Consider the following 18386-nt stretch of genomic DNA (forward strand, 5'->3'; position numbering starts at 1 on the left):
GAGCCTGAGAACAGATACCTCTTTTGAGAAGACTTCCTATAAGGGCACAGAAATGTAGTGGCAGCTAAACCTGAATGGGGATGTGAACTCTAATGAAGGTGTGAGTTTTGTTTATTTTGTTTTAAGATGGGAGAATTTATAGCATGTCTGGAGTGTGCATTGAGTGGAAAGCAGTTGAAGTTTGAAGTTTATCATACATTTGGAGAGAATGTATACTGTATAACATGAATGTATCAAAGTGCTATGTGAAAACTTCAAAAGAAATCACATATTCCAATATAAACATTTCCTCATTATGAGGTGAATAAACCAATAGTTACTTTATCACTCAGGTAAGTCGATTTTGTTCTTGACAACAGATAGGGGAACCAGAATAAAGACCCACATCTAATGTAATATATGGTATCCCACCACCACCATTATCTTTTTCTCTAATAGAAAATTCAAGCCTTTCTAGGATTTAGCCTCTCTGTACTACCACATATTTAAAAACCTACACATATTTCAGGAATGGCCAGAGAAGAATGTGATTCTATCACATGTGCTAGTGGATTTCTGTCTATGTGACTTTTTACATAATTACCAGATAAAAATACCACTTGCAAACTATGCAGAAGTAGCTCCAGGCAGAAGGCCCTGACATCTTTCACAGCATACTTTTTCAGACTGCACACCTAGGCTTGCCTTGCATACCGATCTCCTGAAGTTTGTATAGCAGGCAGTATCTGACACTCTTAATCTACATTTTTTATTTTCTTCCAAAATGCAAATATATTTCCTTCTTGCTTGGGGAAAAAATAAGAGGTTTTTCTTAGATTCTGGTTCAGGTTCTGATTATCCAAAGTATATTTCTTATTAGTTGTTGATTCTAAAGTGTAACTCAAGCACTTAATTTTTACCTATTCATTATGATGAATGTCAAAGATACAACCCAACTGGAGTGACATAAATCCTACTGCTGCTTTGTCTTTTCTTGTTAGACATGAAATCCAATAGTAAACATTTGCCCTAAGCTGCTCTCACAACCAAATTAGCAAAACAAGATTAGTTAAAATGACATTTTTAACTCCTAAATATTGTTACAAGATTTCTTTTAAAATGCAAATGACTAATTTAAAATAATATATTCTATACTGATATGTCCTATTATAAGAAAACCTGAAATGATAATACAAAGCATTCAAAACAGATACGATAGAGAAAATGGGTACTTTTATAAATGATTTCACAACAGGTTCCCTTTAAATAATGAATTTAGATACTTGCTAAATGTTATATGAATTTTATTTACAGATATATGGTTGCATCAATACACCTTTTGTGTGAAGCACTGTTCCTCTATAGAGCATTTACAGAAAAGGGGACATGAGGCTGCTCTGGAGTATATTCTACCAGGAAACAAACTTGTAATGAAACAACAGATGAACATGTTTTCTAAGTAACCTTGTGCATCTGTAAGGCTCTGAAACTAGTATTTGTTTCAACCACAAATGCTAACGATAAATACATCTGTTTGAAAGTTACCTGTAATATGTCTTAGGAAAATCTCTTAGGAAGACAGAAAATAAAACAAGGGCAGTATAATAGAGTTGGTAAGGGCACAAACTTAGGAGTCAGACTAGATGAGTTCAAATCTGGTTCTAAGGCTTATTCCTTTGTGGAATTAACCTCCTCAAGACTCAGTTTTCTCATTGATGCAGTAAAAGTATGCCATAGGTTTGTGTGAGGATTAAATAAGATGATGTACGTATGTAGCAATGTATCAGGCATTTATTGGCATCAAATACTCAAAGAATAAATATTATTAATTACCTAGATGAAACATTGGTTTTAAAATGCTCACATTCATTCTTTCACTCACACCTTCGTCAAAGAGTTCTTAAACTTTAGAGTTAACATGAACTATGCTAGGGGATGAAGACACAAAAATGAGTACAGAGTCACTAACTCTTCAGTAAGAGAAGAGAGAGGCAAATAAATAATTACAGGGCAGTAAATGTTATAACAATGTAGTCCAGGGTGCATGGGAACACAGAGGAAAGAGCAATAACTGCCTCGGTGTAGATAAGGGTTGTTTTGAAAGGAAATTAATGATCAAACTGGCTTTCAAAATAAGCGGAAACTTCTTGCTTTGCACCTGGAAGAAATATGGAGGCAAATGGCTTTCTCCATGATTCTAAGTCCTATAGAATTAGGTAACTCTCCTATTACATGTTTCTTTCTTTGGATTAAAAAAACATCAATCTGCTATTATTGTCCTTTTGTGGATCAGAACATGTTGAGAAAAACTAGGGTCTGTTCTGTGGTCCTGCTGCTTATAGGAAGGTACCCTACAATGTAATGTAGTACAAGAGTCACAGCTGAACATAAGTATGCACAAATGGCAGGAACATAATGGAAAAGTTATGGCTTCCTTTATTCTGATAGGGTTGGTAAAGCCTTTGGTGGTGGAATCATAGGAAACCATTGCTGTCTTTTCATCTTTATTTGCACCTTCACTAGAATCCTAGGCGTCTGTTTGCATGTCTTTCACTCGTGTGATCCATGATGCCATGCATGCTGTAGAGACACCCAGTTGTGTTCCGCATCTTACCCTTTTGAAATTGCCAGGACCCCTTAGCATTACCTTATGACTCTAGCTTTTGCTATTCTGTTTGCAAAAGCTACTCTGGGAGCAAAATACCCTGAAAGTATTTGTTTCTGATTTAGCTTTTCTAAAAACAGAACTCAGAGTTCAAGGCCCTCAGCTGGGAAAGAAGCTGTTGGCCAAGCCCTTTCATCATTGTCCAATGGCCACTCCTCAGTGTGCTGCCCAGGCTCCCAACATTTTCTCCTGAAAAGGCCAAGGCCCTACAGAATTTCTTATGGGGAATTTTTAATGTCAAAGCTATTTTGAAAGCTGTCCAGTTGCCTGCGGAGGTTCTTGGATGACTAGAAGTTAAAGGAGATGACTTTGCGTACAACTCTAAACAGAAAGGAGGCAATATGAACTGTTGTTACTATATTAAGTGTGATGTTAAATGTTAGATAAAATAAAATCTAGCCTTTTTGGTACTGTTTTCTCCTTTCTTTCTACTACCAACTATTTGTAAACAAACTTTACTCTGTCAAAGGCAATATGGTTTACCCCTTTATTAGCCTCGGGAACAGTTTTCTATTCATCCTTTAAATGTTATATGCATTGTGTTCAAAGATGTCTAGTTCCATGATGTTAAAGGTGTATGTTAATTTCAAATAAAATTATGCTAGTTTAATAAGAGAATGATCTAAATTAAGATTGGCCTTTCACTTACCGAAATGTAGTGTCTCCTGAGTTACTGTACATCCCACAAAAAGAAGATCCATTTACGCATGAAATCTAGCCATTTCTGCCTCTATTTAATGTTTTTAAAATAATTGTAAAGTATTTAAGCATATTTACTATCTGTCTTCTATAAAATTTTAAATGAGTAATGCAAATAAATACAAGACATACCCTTTATTTTTAATGCTTCACTATGTGGCCCCTGCTCAGACCCTACATTTGATTTTTTGTATCATTCCTTTCCTGTTTACTATTTGTAACTGAACCAGTTACTATTTATTCCTGAGTATATCTTAGAGTTATTTGATAGCTAAATAGCCAATTTTATATTTCTGGATTGTTACTTCAGTTAAAACTGAAGAAAGTACTTTTGAATGTAAAGACAAATTTTACTACAGGGAAACTTTTCAGTATAATTTTGGACACAGTATTTTGCTTTGAAGATTGATTATATCTCACATCATTATCTTTTTGTTGAAGAAAGCATCTGGTATTCCCAATCACTCAGGCAGCATCCACCCAGGCACCTAGCCAGGAATTAAGGTCATCCCTAACCCTTTTTTCCTTTGGGGAAAGAACCCTTATTTATTCCATCTAACTTAGCTCTCTCCTTTGAACTGATGTTGCTAGTCCCTGCTATAACCTATCATGGTACCCTTCTCTTCATAACACTTACTGCAGTTTCCAATTACATACTTACTTGGATAAATGTACTTATAGTCTGTTTCCATGGGGTTAGGAACTGTTTTATTGTATACTAGAGACCCAGTGCACAAAATTCATGCACAGGTAGGGTCCCTAGGCCTGGCCGGCTATCAGGGCCAATCAGGGCCTTCCAGCTGCCAGCTGGGGCCTTCCTTCTCCCAGCTGCCAGTTGCTGGCTGCTGGCCAGGGCCTTCCTTCGTTCCGTGCCGCCCCCTGGTGGTCAGCACATGTCAAGCAAGCGGTTGAACTCCCGTTCGGTCAAACGCCAGAGAGGACAATTTGCATATTAGCCTTTTATTATATAGGATACAGTGACTATGATAAGCCTGCCACATTGTCACCACTGAGTAAATCTATGTTGAGTTTTTAATAATGGATGAATTATAGTCACTTAATAACTATTTCTTAATGATTGATAGTCTTCTGGCCTCCAATGTAATCACTTTATGGTGTTTTTTTGTTGTTGTTTTTTGACTCACTGCTCTTTCTATAGTACGCTGTAAAGGCCTAGAAAGTAGGAACCACATCTTTTTATATCTGTGTCCTTAAAACCTAGAACCATAACCGACCCACTTTAGGGACTCATTCAATCTTTGTTGAATGAATGAATGTACCTCTCAATAACTAACAAATATGAAATGATGTTATGTTTTAAATGAATATACCTCTCAATAACTGACAAACATGCAATGATCTAGATTTAAAACTCTTCAAAGGTTCATACTATTTATTTATAGGATTTTAGTATCTTAGCACCACAGCATTTGCAATACTAAGATACTAGAAAAATAAAAAATAAAAACAAGCCCTAACCGGTTTGGCTCAGTGGATAGAGCGTCAGCCTGAGGACTGAAGGGTCCTAGGTTCGAATCCAGTCAAGGGCATGTACCTTGGTTGCGGGCACATCCCCAGTAGTGGGGGTGCAGGAGGCAGCTGATTGATGCTTCTATCTCATCAATGTTTCTAACTCTCTATCCCTCTCCCTTCCTCTCTGTAAAAAAAATCAATAAAATATATTTAAAAAAATAAATAAAAACAAAGCAAAACAACAAATTCATAGAAAACTAAAATGCTCAAGTAGAACGGATTATTCTTAGTCTTGAGACTATTTCCTACATTTAATGCTTCACTCAGTTGAGTTTTATTATTTATTATTTGTAATAAAAGTTCTTTATTCTAACTCTGTAGGAGACATTCCCACCTATCAATGCCTCTCACTGGCAGCAATTTCTTTTTTGTCACATTAATCAGTCTGAAATTCCTCACTTTCATCCAATTACATTTAATTATGACTCTTTGTTCTAGGGGAGTAAATAATTTTTTGCCACTCCCTATATCCCCTTTCACCTTTTGAGTAATGTAGAAAGTTATATTCTTTCTGAAAAGTTTCCTAATTGATCTGAGAACACTTATCCTTTTTTATATTTATCTATTAGCATCTCTTTTTTCATGATTGTTTTGTTGGTCTGTCTGAAACACTCTCCATTTACCATCACCTTTCTTGTACTAAGAATCCTCAAGATAAATGCAGTTCTTTATATTCACACTTCACATGGCTCTTTATCAGTAAGCAAAGTTTTATTCAAAACCCAGTGATATTTTTAAAAAATCTAAGTTTTTAAAATTTTATTTTTTAGCTCCAGTATGTATGTCTGATTATTTCTACCTTTGTTAACTCATTTTGTTTTCATCAACTATGTCACATTGTGGAATCAAGTTCTTTGGATCTTTGTAGGTCTTTGGCTCAAAGTCTCTGAGGTCAGACAAAGCTGGGTTCAAATTCCAGCCCTGCCTCTGACCATTTGCATGAACTTAGACAAACAATATAATCAATTTAACAAATGCTAGTTCTCTTCTTTATATCCCATCTAATTTTGTCCAGACTTTCTAAAGGTTTTGTTGTTTTATAATTATTTGCTTAATTATTTAATTCTTGTCCTCATCAAATGCAGAATGACATATTACATAGTTATTCAGTGAATTATACTTTGTTTTGGAGACATTTTAGAGAATTCATGACCTCTCCTACTTCTCTTCCCCAGTCTGACTGACTTTTATTATTTATCAATTCATAAAATTTCTCCTTTTTAGGTGAATTTTAATGTTATTTAATCTTTTAAAAGGATAGTCCTACTCTGATTATTACATTATGATATATGTATTTTCTCTATCATTTTCACTTCTTAACCCTCTTGTTTTATATTCTAGATTTTTTTAAAAGCTGAGATTAGCCCAGCTGGCATGGCTCAGTGGTTGAGCATTGACCTATAAACCAGGAGGTCACGGTTCAATTCCTGGTCAGGGCACATGCCCAGGTTGTGGGCTTGCTCACCAGTTGGGGGCATGAAGGAAGTAGCCAATCAATGATTCTCTTTCATCATTGATGTTTCTACCTCTCTCTCTCTCTTTCCTCTCTGTAATCAATAAAATTATATAAAAAATAAAAAGAAAAAGCTGAGATTAGAGTTTTCCAACTATTATTGCCAAATCACTAGTCTATTTAAAGTTTGCTTTTCAGAAACAGTTACTTCATATTGATTCTATGCTGGAATCATACACAGTTACTTTCTTTTTTTAAAATATATTTGTATTGATTTCAGAGAGGAAGGGAGAGGAAGAGAGAGATAGAAACATCAATGATGAGAGAGAATCATTGATTGGCTGCCTCTGGCATGACCCCCACCGGGATCAAGCCCTCAACCCGGGCATGTGTCCTTGATGGGAATCGAACTCGGGACCCTTCAGGCCACAGACCAATGCTCTATCTACTGAGCCAAACTGGCTGGGGCCATACACAGTTACTTTCAATAAAAAACAAAGATGTCTGTGTTGTTTACATGACATAAAATGAACTCATGTGGCTTTATAAAACTACAATTTGAAAGAAAAGCCCACTTAAGTGAATACTGAAAGAAATGTCAATGACCCTTGAGGAAAATCCTTTTCTGAGACAGACCAGAACATAGGCACAAGAATGAAAAATGGAAGGTGCTATGGGTTCCTAAATGTGTCACTGTGGTAAGGTATTCTGGATTTTACTAATTTAAATTTTTTACTTTTAAGACTCTTTGAAGGGAGAGAAAAACCACTCTAGAGGTAGAATGAAGTAATTGTTAAATAGAGGTATGAGCAAACAGGCAAACACAAAGATTCTTTCTGGGAGCATCATGAGAAGATCATATCTGAGTAGACTGTGAAGGATAGAAAAGTGGTCTGCGGCAAGATAGTCACCCATTCAAAGCACTTTTATTTCCATCAGCTGAGCAGTTCTCACCTAAGTCAGAAAGCAAAAAAAGAAAAGCAAGAAGAACAGAAAAAATGATTTGGGTGGATGATAGAACACAATCTTTACAAAGAGAGCTGGCTAGTTAGGGTAACAGTAACCAAGTAACCAGACATTATCTTGGTAAACACTTGGTTTGGGTTTAAGGGCAGAGGGATCAAGTTTATTTTTATTCATTCTCTACTGAAACGCAATTGACTACATTTATTTTGGCCCACCAGGGAGGAAGGAAGGGCACGTCAGTTTTTTAAGAGGTTGTTTACTTTGACAGGGAATGAATTCTGCTTTCTTTTCCATTTGCTGATTTTTCTTTAAATATGGAGAAAGACTATGCGATAGTTAAAAGTTTAACTATAATTTTTGACATAAAGGTCAATAAATTTATTGTATAGTTACTAACTGGCTGTTTCTTAAAAAGAGAGCTAATTCTGTTCTATAAAGCATTTTCTTCAAACATCTGTTTCAAAACATGTATTCTACTAAAGTAAGGAAATTTTTCTGTAGGAAATTTCATGTCATGGAGCGAATAGCTGTTAATATTCCATACCCAATCAATTTCCCATCTGTCTAATATTTAACATCCTTTGGGTTAAAAGGAGCGAGAAGGAGAAAAAGACTTTATGAATAACTGGATTAAACGATTATTTAAATCTAACACAATAACATACTTATAATAGTTTAATGCAATGTTTTGAAATATGTAAATATAAAGTAAAAGTAAAATGTCGATGTAGCACTAATTTTATTATAAATTCCAGTTGCAGTATACTAATTCACTTCAAAGTATGAGATATTTACAGTAAATAAATTTATATACTATGAATAAGAGGGCATTCTCTGAATGGAATTGCTAGGTATTTATTTTGAAACTGTTACATGAAAAACAGACATCTTAGAATTCTGCCAGAAATTGCTTGGAGGAAAGCTGAGGCTCTAAGTTAGACATCTTTAAGTGGAAGAAGATACTAGTAGTTGACACGAATGCTTACCAGCATTCACATCCCCACTATGTCAGGAAAAAAGACCTGTCTAGCCAGAGTTTTAGTAATCCTTTAGGATTTCCTGTCAGAGTCATGGCTAATTCAGTGAGTAGACTAAGTTATAGATGATTATTAGCTCAAAATCTTTCACCAAAGATGAAAATAAATAGAGCTCACACTAGAAACAGGAATGATATAAGTAGTGGTCCTCATATGCTAGTCATGAAGCCAAAAGGCTGAATCAGAATTATCAATGAAACTTAAAAATACAGATCTCAGCCCTCATCCCTGGTGGAGATTCTGATTCGGAAGATCAGGGTCAGAGCTCTGAGATGTCATGTTTTTAATAAGCGTTCCCAAGTGATTCTGATCCATATGCAGGTTTGACTAGAGAGAAGTTCTTGGATCAGAAATGGGACCGAGAAGGTGCAAGACTTCATTCAAAGGAGAGAAACCATTCCCCTTTTGGTTTAGAGTCTGAGTCACTGAATTCCTGATTAAAGAAAAAAACAACAACAACAATGATCTGGTAGCTTGAAGCTGGCATGGTGGGACTATTTAAACCATAAAAATTGGTCAGTGCTATAAATCAGCATTTTGTTTTGTTTGTTTTCTTTTCTCCCTAGGAAGTCAGCATACCACTGTCTATTAGGGTTATTCTCACATTTATACTGTGCTTGCCTTAGGAAAATCTACTTAGGTTATAGGATACCAAAGGTACATAAGTAACTTTAGAGATTTCAAATAAATTACTCTAAAAGAGACTTCTCTTTTAGAACAGAGATATAGTATTCCTCACAGCACCTCAGTACACAGTGAAATTATATTTTCCATTTTACTTCTCTACCTTTGTGACCAGCCAGTTTGAGCCTCGATTTCTGCTCTCAGCCCCAGATTCAGCTGGGGCAGTTTCACACTGTCCCTTGTGTTCACAGACCTTGAACGCACTGTCCTTTTAAAATTCGTTTTCTGAGTTGTAGAAATAAATTCAGTTTCAGTGATCTTCAGTAGTCTTAAAAAAACAAACAACATCTTTGGAATCCTTAGAAGTGATTTCTTGGCAATGGAAATGTGTAGCTGACTGTTTGGGTCCTGCAGTTGATTCTGGTTACAGTTGAAATAAAGAGTAAGTGAGAACAGAAATGATTTAATTGCTCACAGGAATAAATCTGTTGGTTAAAAGATTTGGTGCATGGCTCTTTTTATTTAAGTTTGATGAATTTATGGCCATCAATTAAGTACACACATAAGGACCATAACACTTAACATGGTGCTTATCAGGATAGAGGTAGGGAAAATAAAGCCTGGAACATGAATGGGGCCAATAAATCCTTGGCTTACTTGGCAGGGAGCTGGTGATGTAACTGTGAACAGAGTCCCAAGACTAGTGCCACTAATATTTGTTAAATGAATGAATGTACCTAGGTGAGTATTCTGTTAAATGTGCAGTAGATTGAATAACATAAATTCATTCCATTTTCTAGATGAACTCATTAAAGGCAATGAAGGCAATCATTGATTAGAAAGTAGGACAAACTGTGTTTCAGCACTTTTAGAGGAAAAAAATAAAACAGCAACCAAAGATGAGTTGGAGGCATCTCATCAAGGAAATCTCCTCTCACCTGCTTTCACCTCATCCACACATTCCCCTCAGGTACTCCAGAAATCTCTTTCACTACACTTTCCTCATATAGTAATAGTACTTCCTCATATAATAATAGTATCTACATCAAAGTGCTTTTGTGAAAGTTAAATGAATTAATGAATATATTGCCCTTTGAACAGTGAACAGAAAATAGTAGGCACTTTATACATATCAACTATTACTATCATATCATCACCATCATCGCAATGGATTGAAGTGGCTTGTTATTTTAAGTTTCTCCTCATCTAGAATGTAAGATCTTTTAGGGAAGACCTTTTATCTTTACAGACCTAGTGCTTACTACAGTGCCTGGCACTCAATACATGTCTCCTGAGCAACACTGAGTATATAATTTATGTACTACTGGTAAATTCTGTCTGGGCTGCTGCTTCAAGTTTTCAATGGTTCCAACTCCTGAGAAGACATAAACTAGGAAATGAGGGAGAGAAGTGTTTTTATATGTCATCACTGATATATGATTGTAGACTGCCGAGGTTTAGTTTGTAATTATTTCACTGATAGAAATATAAGGTCCTTGATATATGATTGTGGGATCTAGCACTTGGAAATAAATAACAAATAAAGGGAAGGAATCTTCTGGGACATGGCTTCCCAAGTTTCTATAGAACACTGGTCCCACAGATGTTCTGTAAGAAAGGCATTCCCTGCCTAGCCGGCGTGGCTCAGTGGTTGAGCGTCAACCTATGAATCGGTTCAATTCCCAGTCAGAGTACATGCCCGGGTTTTAGGCTCCATCCCCAGTGTGGGGCATGCAGGAGGCAGCCGATCCATGATTCTCTGTCATCGTTGATGTTTCTATCTCTCTCTCCCTCTCCCTTCCTCTCTGAGATCAATAAAAATAAACAAATAAAGAATCACCAAGGCCATTTGCCAACACATTAAGAAAAAAGGGAGGGAGGAAGGAAGGGAGGAAAGAAGGGAGGGAGGGAGGGAAGGAGGAAAGGAGGAAGGAAGGGAGGAAGGGAGGAAGAAAGAGAAAGAAAGAAAGGCACTCCCCGGTTAAATTTGAGAGACACCCCTCAAAGCTCTGTCTGAGGTTTGTAATGAAAATTAGCACATGAAAGGCTCTGAGAAATCCTGAGGAAACCTTTGATCAATTCACCATTTTCTAAATTTTCAGGCCATAGACAAATTTCCCCTTATACTCATTTCTACTAACATCTCATGGAATTAGTGTTTCATGGATTAAACTTTGGAAAGTACTGAACTACAGAAACATACTTATCCAGATTTTCATTTTCCCCCCTCAGTAAATCTTTATGTAATTCAGTTTTAAAAAATTCTAAGTCTATATGCACAAGTAGAGATGCAAACCTTGGTAAATTTGATGCTCAGGTAATGATAGGATGTTCTGGATAATTAAAAAAATATATAACCTCTAGAGTAAGTGCTGAAATGCATTTAACTTTTATTGAAAAGCATTCTGCAGTATTCTCAAACTTTAATATGATATGATCACCTGGGAGTTTTGTTAAAGTGCGAATTTGATTCAGTAGGTCTGGATGGGAACAGAAGTTCTGCATTTTGTAATCAGATGGTGCCAGTGGGATTGGTTTCTGGGCCACACACTGAGTAGCAGATTTCTTTTCTGCCTTGGTGAGCAGAGTAGAATAAATATAATAAAATTGTTATTTTGAATAACATTGTACATGTTGTTAATAGAACCACACACTGAGATAGTTTAAAGTTTTAAAAATATCAACTTGTTTTCTTGATACTATCTTTGTCAAGAAAGTAAATTGGGGACTAATAGGGAGAAAAGTTGTGGCTATAACAACATCTATATCCGCACCTACTATGAAATCTGATACATTATAGATACTTAATAAATGTCAATTAATTAACTTATTTGTCATTAATTTTATCGGAATTAATAACTCTAGGTGACAGGGATACATCTGCCAAGGAGATAGTTAACGATGAGAAAATATTGCTAAATAATAGTGAAAATGAACTACTAGACTTAATAAATTAATTCAGCAATGTAGCAGGATACAAAATTAACACCCAGAAATCTATGGCTTTTTTATACACCAATAATGAACTCACAGAAAGAGAAACTAAAAAAATCCCATTAATCATGGCAACAAAAAATAAGAAACCTAGGAATAAACTTAACTAAAGAGGTAAAAGACCTGTACTCGGAAAACTACAGGACATTGAAAAAAGAGATAGAGGAAGATATAAACAAGTGGAAGAATATACCATGTTCATGGATTGGTAGAATCAACATCATTAAAATGTCCATACTACCCAAAGCAATCTATAGATTCAATGCAATCCCCATTAAAATACCAATGGTGTATTTCACAGACCTAGAACAAACTCTCCAAAAATTCATTTGGAATAAAAAAAGACTCTGAATACCTGCAGCAATCTTGGTGGGATGACAATACCTGATATCAAGCTATATTACAAAGCCACTATTCTCAAAACTGCCTGATACTGGCACAAAAACAGACACATAGATCAATGGAACAGAACAGAGAACCCAGAAATCAACCCAAGCAATTATGCTCAACTAATATTTGACAAAGGAGGCAAGAGCATACAATGAAGTCAAGATAGTCTCTTCAATAAATGGTGTTGGGAAAATTGGACAGGTCCATGCAAAAAAATGAAACTAGACCACCAACTTACACCATACACAAAAATAAACTAAAAATGGATAAAGGACTTAAAAATAAGACGGGAAACCATTAAAATCTTAGAAAAATCCATAGGCAGCAAATTATCAGATATATGTTGTAGCAATATCTTTACCAATACAGCTCCTAGGACAATGGAAACTAAGGAGAAAATAAACAAATGGGACTACATCAAAATAAAAAGCTTCTGCACAGCAAAGAAAACCATCAACAAAACAACAAGAGAGCCTACTACGTAGGAGAACATACTTGCCAATGTTATATCTGATAAGGGTTTAATCTCTAAAATTTATAGGGAACTCATACAACTTAACAAAAGGAAGGTAAACAATCCAATAAAAAAATGGGCAAAGGATCTAAATAGATATTTTTCAAAAGAGGACATACAGAAGGCTAAGAAACATATGAAACTATGCTCAAAGTCACTAATCATCCAAGAGATACAAATCAAAATGACAATGAAGTACCATCTCACACCTGTCAGAAGGGCTATCATCAACAAATCAACAAACAAGTGCTGGTGAGGATGTGGAGAAAAAGGAAACCTCGTGCACTACTGGTGGGAATGCAGACTGATGCAGCCACTGTGGAAAACAGTATGGAGTTTCCTCAAAAAATTAAAATGGAACTCCCATTTGACCCAGTAATCCCACTTTTAGGAATATATCCCAAGAAATCAGAAACACCAGTCAGAAAGGATATATGCACCCTTATGTTCATAGCAGCACAATTTACCATAGCTAAGATTTGGAAACAGCACAATTGCCCATCAGCAGATGAATGGATTAAAAATGGTGGTACATCTACACAATGGATTACTACGCTGCTGTAAAAAAAGAAAAAACTCTTACCATTCGAAACAGCATGGATGGAACTGGCGAGCATTATGCTAAGTGAAATAAGCCAGTTGGAGAAAAATAAACATCACATGATCTCACTCATTTGTGGAATATAATGAACAAAAATAGATCCAGAGACAGAGAAGCACCGAACAGATTGTCAAACCTCAGAGGGAAGGAAGGGAGGGTGAGAGGGTGGGAGGGTGAGATAAAAGATCAATCAAAGGACTTGTATGCATACATATAAGTAAAACCAATGGACACAGACAGTAGGGGGATGAGGGCATGTGCTAGAGGGTGTGAGTGGCCAGGGAGAGATCAATGGGGGAAAATGGAGACATATGCAATACTTTAAACAATAAAGAATTTAAATTAAAACAAACAAAAATAATAATAGTGAAAATGTTGCCAAACATGTTTGCCAATTAAATAATATATTATGGAGAGTATTTTGGTTGAGACAAGAATTAGATGTGCTAATAGGTGTTGGGACCTACCCCTGGCTCAGTAAAGGGAAGAAAAGAACCAGAAGGTGCTAATAAGGAAAACCATGCTAGGGAAGTGAGCGGGCACAGGCATCTCTGCCCCAAACATACGCTGGAAGAGTGAATGAAGATAAGTGAATGAAGATGAGCTTTCATTGGGCTCATTGTCCCAGTCGATCAGGGGGCTGTCTGGAGAAGGGAAGAAGGAGATAGAGATCTTCCCTATTAATCCATCTACCTGCTACAAGTTATGCTAAAAGGACTAAATTGGCATCAGTTATTTTCATAAATCCTTACTTGGTGCATCTAAGTATTTGTTAACTAGGAGAGATTAACAATATGAATTATTACTAATTTCTAGCTTCAAGTCTGAGAACATGCAGGAGCTGAAGTAAAATAGAACTCTGAGAAATAGTATTACATCCAAATTTCGGGCTCAGTGTTGAAAGTGAACTGGGCCACAATCTATCTTCCACAGTTTAAGAGAAAAAGCTTATAACAAAGAAGTCCACTCCAATGTTGACATCTCCTGCCTGATGTTAAAAATATGTATTTTTCAAGAGCACTAGACTTTTTCCTTTAAATTAAAAAAACACACCAAGATTTTAAATGATTATTTCCCATTGTATTGCTCCCTTCCTGTCACTGTTTTGAGCCAGAACATGGAGTCCTTGGTGGGGAAAGGAAGGGCATGATCATCAATCTCCATTAAGAGTCTTGAGTGGTTTGTCCTCTAATAATTTCTGAGTTGATAGACATGTAAATACTCATGTAGTTAGGTAAGCTGTTCAGCAACATTGGACATTGACTTAAGTTCTGCATGCACCCTTTACAGTCACATTTCAGATAACTGGACAGGCATTTTAAAATTCTACTCTTTTTTCCAAATAAACTTCTTGGAGTTATGCCAACAAAAAACCAGAATCCATTCTATATGAATTTCGGTATTGGGTGGGGAAGAGAAGGGATTTATTATTATGTTCTAAATTTGTTTATGATACGGAGGTACATTAGAGCAGTGTCAAGCAAAGTACGTTCATACTGAAACCAAACAGGTGTTCAAGTTCACTCTAGAGATGAAAGCTAGAATGACCCAAGTGCAGGAAACCACTCTTTATTTTATTAACTTCTGACTACTTATTATTGTCAATGCTCTACTCACATATTTTGTCTTAAGATAATTTAAAATATACCTCCCTCTTCATCATTCTTTTTTCTCTTATTCTAGACATCTTGTTTTCCAAAATGTGGTACTACAGAAAATAATTTTACTTCATGGAGAGTGAGAAAGGAGAATTTTTTAAAATGAATATTGTACTGTTTTCACCTAACAAGTTGAAAATTCTTGCCCCGTATCAATGAAATTAACTGATGAGTGTGAGTGTATTGTCTGAAATTTTACGACCTCTCTCCCTTGGACCAGCAAATGAAGGATGGAAAGATTCATCTCTTTTATACATATCATCCTTTTCTCCAGCAACCATGAATGAGTTCACTTACATTTGCAAGCATCTGGAGCAGAGAAGGGTCTCCGGAGGTCCCGGTAGAAGCCTGGCTTACATCGCTGGCAATGCTGGCCTTCCGTGTTGTGCTGACAGTCATTGCAGACACCACCACTGCGATTCCCTGATGCCTCCCACACATTAATGTCAAAGTGACAGGCATCAGCATGTCCATTGCACTTGCAGGCTGGAAAAGAAGCGTGGAAGGAAAGCAAATCATTAAAAATAAAGTGGTAGGTTTTCTAATATTCAGTTAAATTTTTTAAATTTAAATTTTAGTTTTTTGAAGAGTACATATTATCACAGTACATAAGAACCAAAACAATATAAATAGGTATACATCAAAAACTCTAGTCTCCCATCCCCATTTATCCTGTTTCCTCTTGCCTTTAATTGGTTACTACTTGCTTTAAAAAACAAACAAACAAAATAAAACAAACAAACAAAAAAATATATATATATAAATTGATTTCAGAGAGGAAGAGAGAGAGAAAGAGAGAGATAGAAACATCAATGGTGAGAGAATTATTGATTGGCTGCCTCCTGCATGCCCCCCACTGGGGATCAAGCCTGCAACCCAGGCTTGTGCCCTGACTAGGAATCTAACTGTGATGTCCTGGTTCATAGGTCGATGCTCAACCACTGAACCACACCAGCCAGGAACTACTTACTTTTTAAAAAAGTTTTGGGGTATTTTTGGTGTGTATGTTTAGTGTTTCTTTATAGATTTTTTTGAGATATAATTGACATATTAGATTTTTAAATTAAAAAATAAATTTGAAGAAATGCCTGAAAGCCAATCAAATGTATATTTGTTTATGTAGGCAGAGATATAATGGTTACCTTAGCAACTGGAGTTGACATTTATTTTGGAAAGACTATTTGAGTGGCCACCAATTTTTTTCTCTCTTTAATGGAAATATGTCACCATTTCTATTCCTGCTACTTCTCAAGGACCACTGTTATCCCTGTGGGTCCCATGCCTTACTTTGTCAGGCATTATTTGAAAATAGTTCATATTGCAGATACAGGCCTGAATTTATGCTCACTAATGAGCCTGGAGAACACTTCTGTTTGACAGGAGTTAATAACTTGGTAGGTAGATTTATTTGTCTTTCTATTCATCAGCTATTGTTGTACTGGTGAGTCAAGGTAGTGGCTTATGGAAGCCTCAATTTTCTTATAGAAGAGGTCAGTAGTGTTTCCTGTGTAATCAATTTCTTAAAGGCATTTCTAGGATTATCAGTCAATAGCACCAAGTGACAAGTCTTTATGTTCTGTATGTATTTAGATATGCAGTTGGATTCTCTGTAAAGGGCCAGCATGGCATTCTAGGAATTTAGGAGAAATTCTTTAGATTCTCTTGATGAGTGATTTAGAATAAGATTCCAGACCTTTTTTGTGTGGAGGTCAACTGTATTTGAAAATGTTTGTGCTATTGTTTTTCATTGTTTCCTTGATATGTTATGATATTTTGAGAAGATTTATAATCTTTAAAAAGCATATTGTAAGATAATTTAAGATTTATGCTTAGAGGAAATCCTTTACATTTCCTAGAAACTAAAATAAATCAGTTATGATGCCAAATTATGTATGAGAAGAGACTTCTCACAACTTTACCCACAGTACTTGCCTGTCAAGCCCAGTAAAATTGAAGTTTGTGAGTATAAACATTGTTATGGGCATGTGACTTTCTCTGAATATTTTGAATTGAAAAAAAGAACCCAATGATTCATATTCCCATATTTTTTACCCTTCTATCTAATTTCAAACCTTAAACTCAAAGTTAACCTGGTAATGCAGTCTCCTTGACTGACTGGCATAATTTCAAATCTGATTTAGTAGCATAGTATGGGGGAGGCGGGGGAGGAAAGTATTTAATTTGGGATTCTGCAGATTTGGGACCAAGTCTTGACTCCATTCACTAATTTTGGAAAATGACTTAATCTTACTAAGCTTCAATTACCTGATCTCAAAAATGGGATTACCACCACCTGCTTTATAGGATTGTTTTGAGAAATGAATTCATGATTATAATTCATTAACTCTACTATGAGGGTTATTGAATACCATTATCCTAGTTGCTCTTATATCTAGCCATGTTTTTATGATGCCAAATGATTAGGAAGGGTGCTTAGGTGCCCCAAAGTGGCCAAGAAAATGAGCAGCATATTCTTGGTAAAACAGTCATATTGGCAACTTGAAAGCTGTAATTCTTTCCAATAGTTGAGGGCATAGTGGGCAGTGATACTGGTATGTTTGTGTCAGTCACTCACCACTTTACATTATGTTTCCAGAGACAACAAAGATTCCACAGATAAGCTTACTTTGTAAAGAAGGCTCTGAGTTTTCTAGGCTTGGTACTTACTTCTGCACTCTTTAGGAGATCCTGTTTTGCCATCAGCTGCCTCCCAGGGGCGATCATTGTACAATGGTGCACAATGTTGGCAGTGGGTGCCTGCTGTGTTGTGTTTACACATACACTTCCCATGGACCTACAAACAGAAATAAGTAAGAGCTATGAGCACAAACGGTGCTAGAAAAGAACATTTCTTCCCACAATCTCATCTCATTAGTTGGCTTTAAAATATGACATTCATTCACCTATGTTTGTATATTTTTACATATTATATTTTAATTCAGTAATGAATATCTTTGTAGCTAACTATCTGTATATAGCTTTATTTATTTGAAATGTGTTTTCTAGAAGTAAAATTTAATGGTAAAAAATTTATATCTTTAAAACTTTGAATACATTTGTCAAAATGACTGGTTATTTTCTTTTAATCCCACAGTTTACAGAAAGAGAGGAAAAGAGAGAGAAACATCAATTTGTTGTTCCACTTATTTATGCATTCATTGGTTGATTATTGTATGTGCCCTGACCAAGGATCAAACCTGTAACCTTGGTGTATTGGGAAGACACTCTAACCAATTGAGGTACCCAGCCAGGTATACAGTTCTTGTGTGTGTG

General features: G+C 35.9%; 1 protein-coding gene across 2 annotated transcripts in view; it reads right to left on the reverse strand.

Moving 5' to 3' along the window:
* The window catches only part of NTN4 (netrin 4), a 112845-nt gene that overhangs the window by 22774 nt on the left and 71685 nt on the right, over positions 1–18386 (reverse strand). For both annotated transcript variants that reach the window (XM_054719370.1, XM_054719369.1), the window contains exons 4-5: positions 17781–17907; positions 15411–15599 (exon numbers count right to left, since the gene is read on the reverse strand). In XM_054719370.1, the coding sequence (XP_054575345.1) occupies positions 15411–15599; positions 17781–17907 (316 nt within the window). The remainder of the gene's footprint in view (positions 1–15410; positions 15600–17780; positions 17908–18386) is intronic.

This window comes from Eptesicus fuscus, chromosome 7 (assembly GCF_027574615.1).
Source record: "Eptesicus fuscus isolate TK198812 chromosome 7, DD_ASM_mEF_20220401, whole genome shotgun sequence".
Classification (NCBI taxonomy): Eukaryota; Metazoa; Chordata; class Mammalia; order Chiroptera; family Vespertilionidae; genus Eptesicus; species Eptesicus fuscus.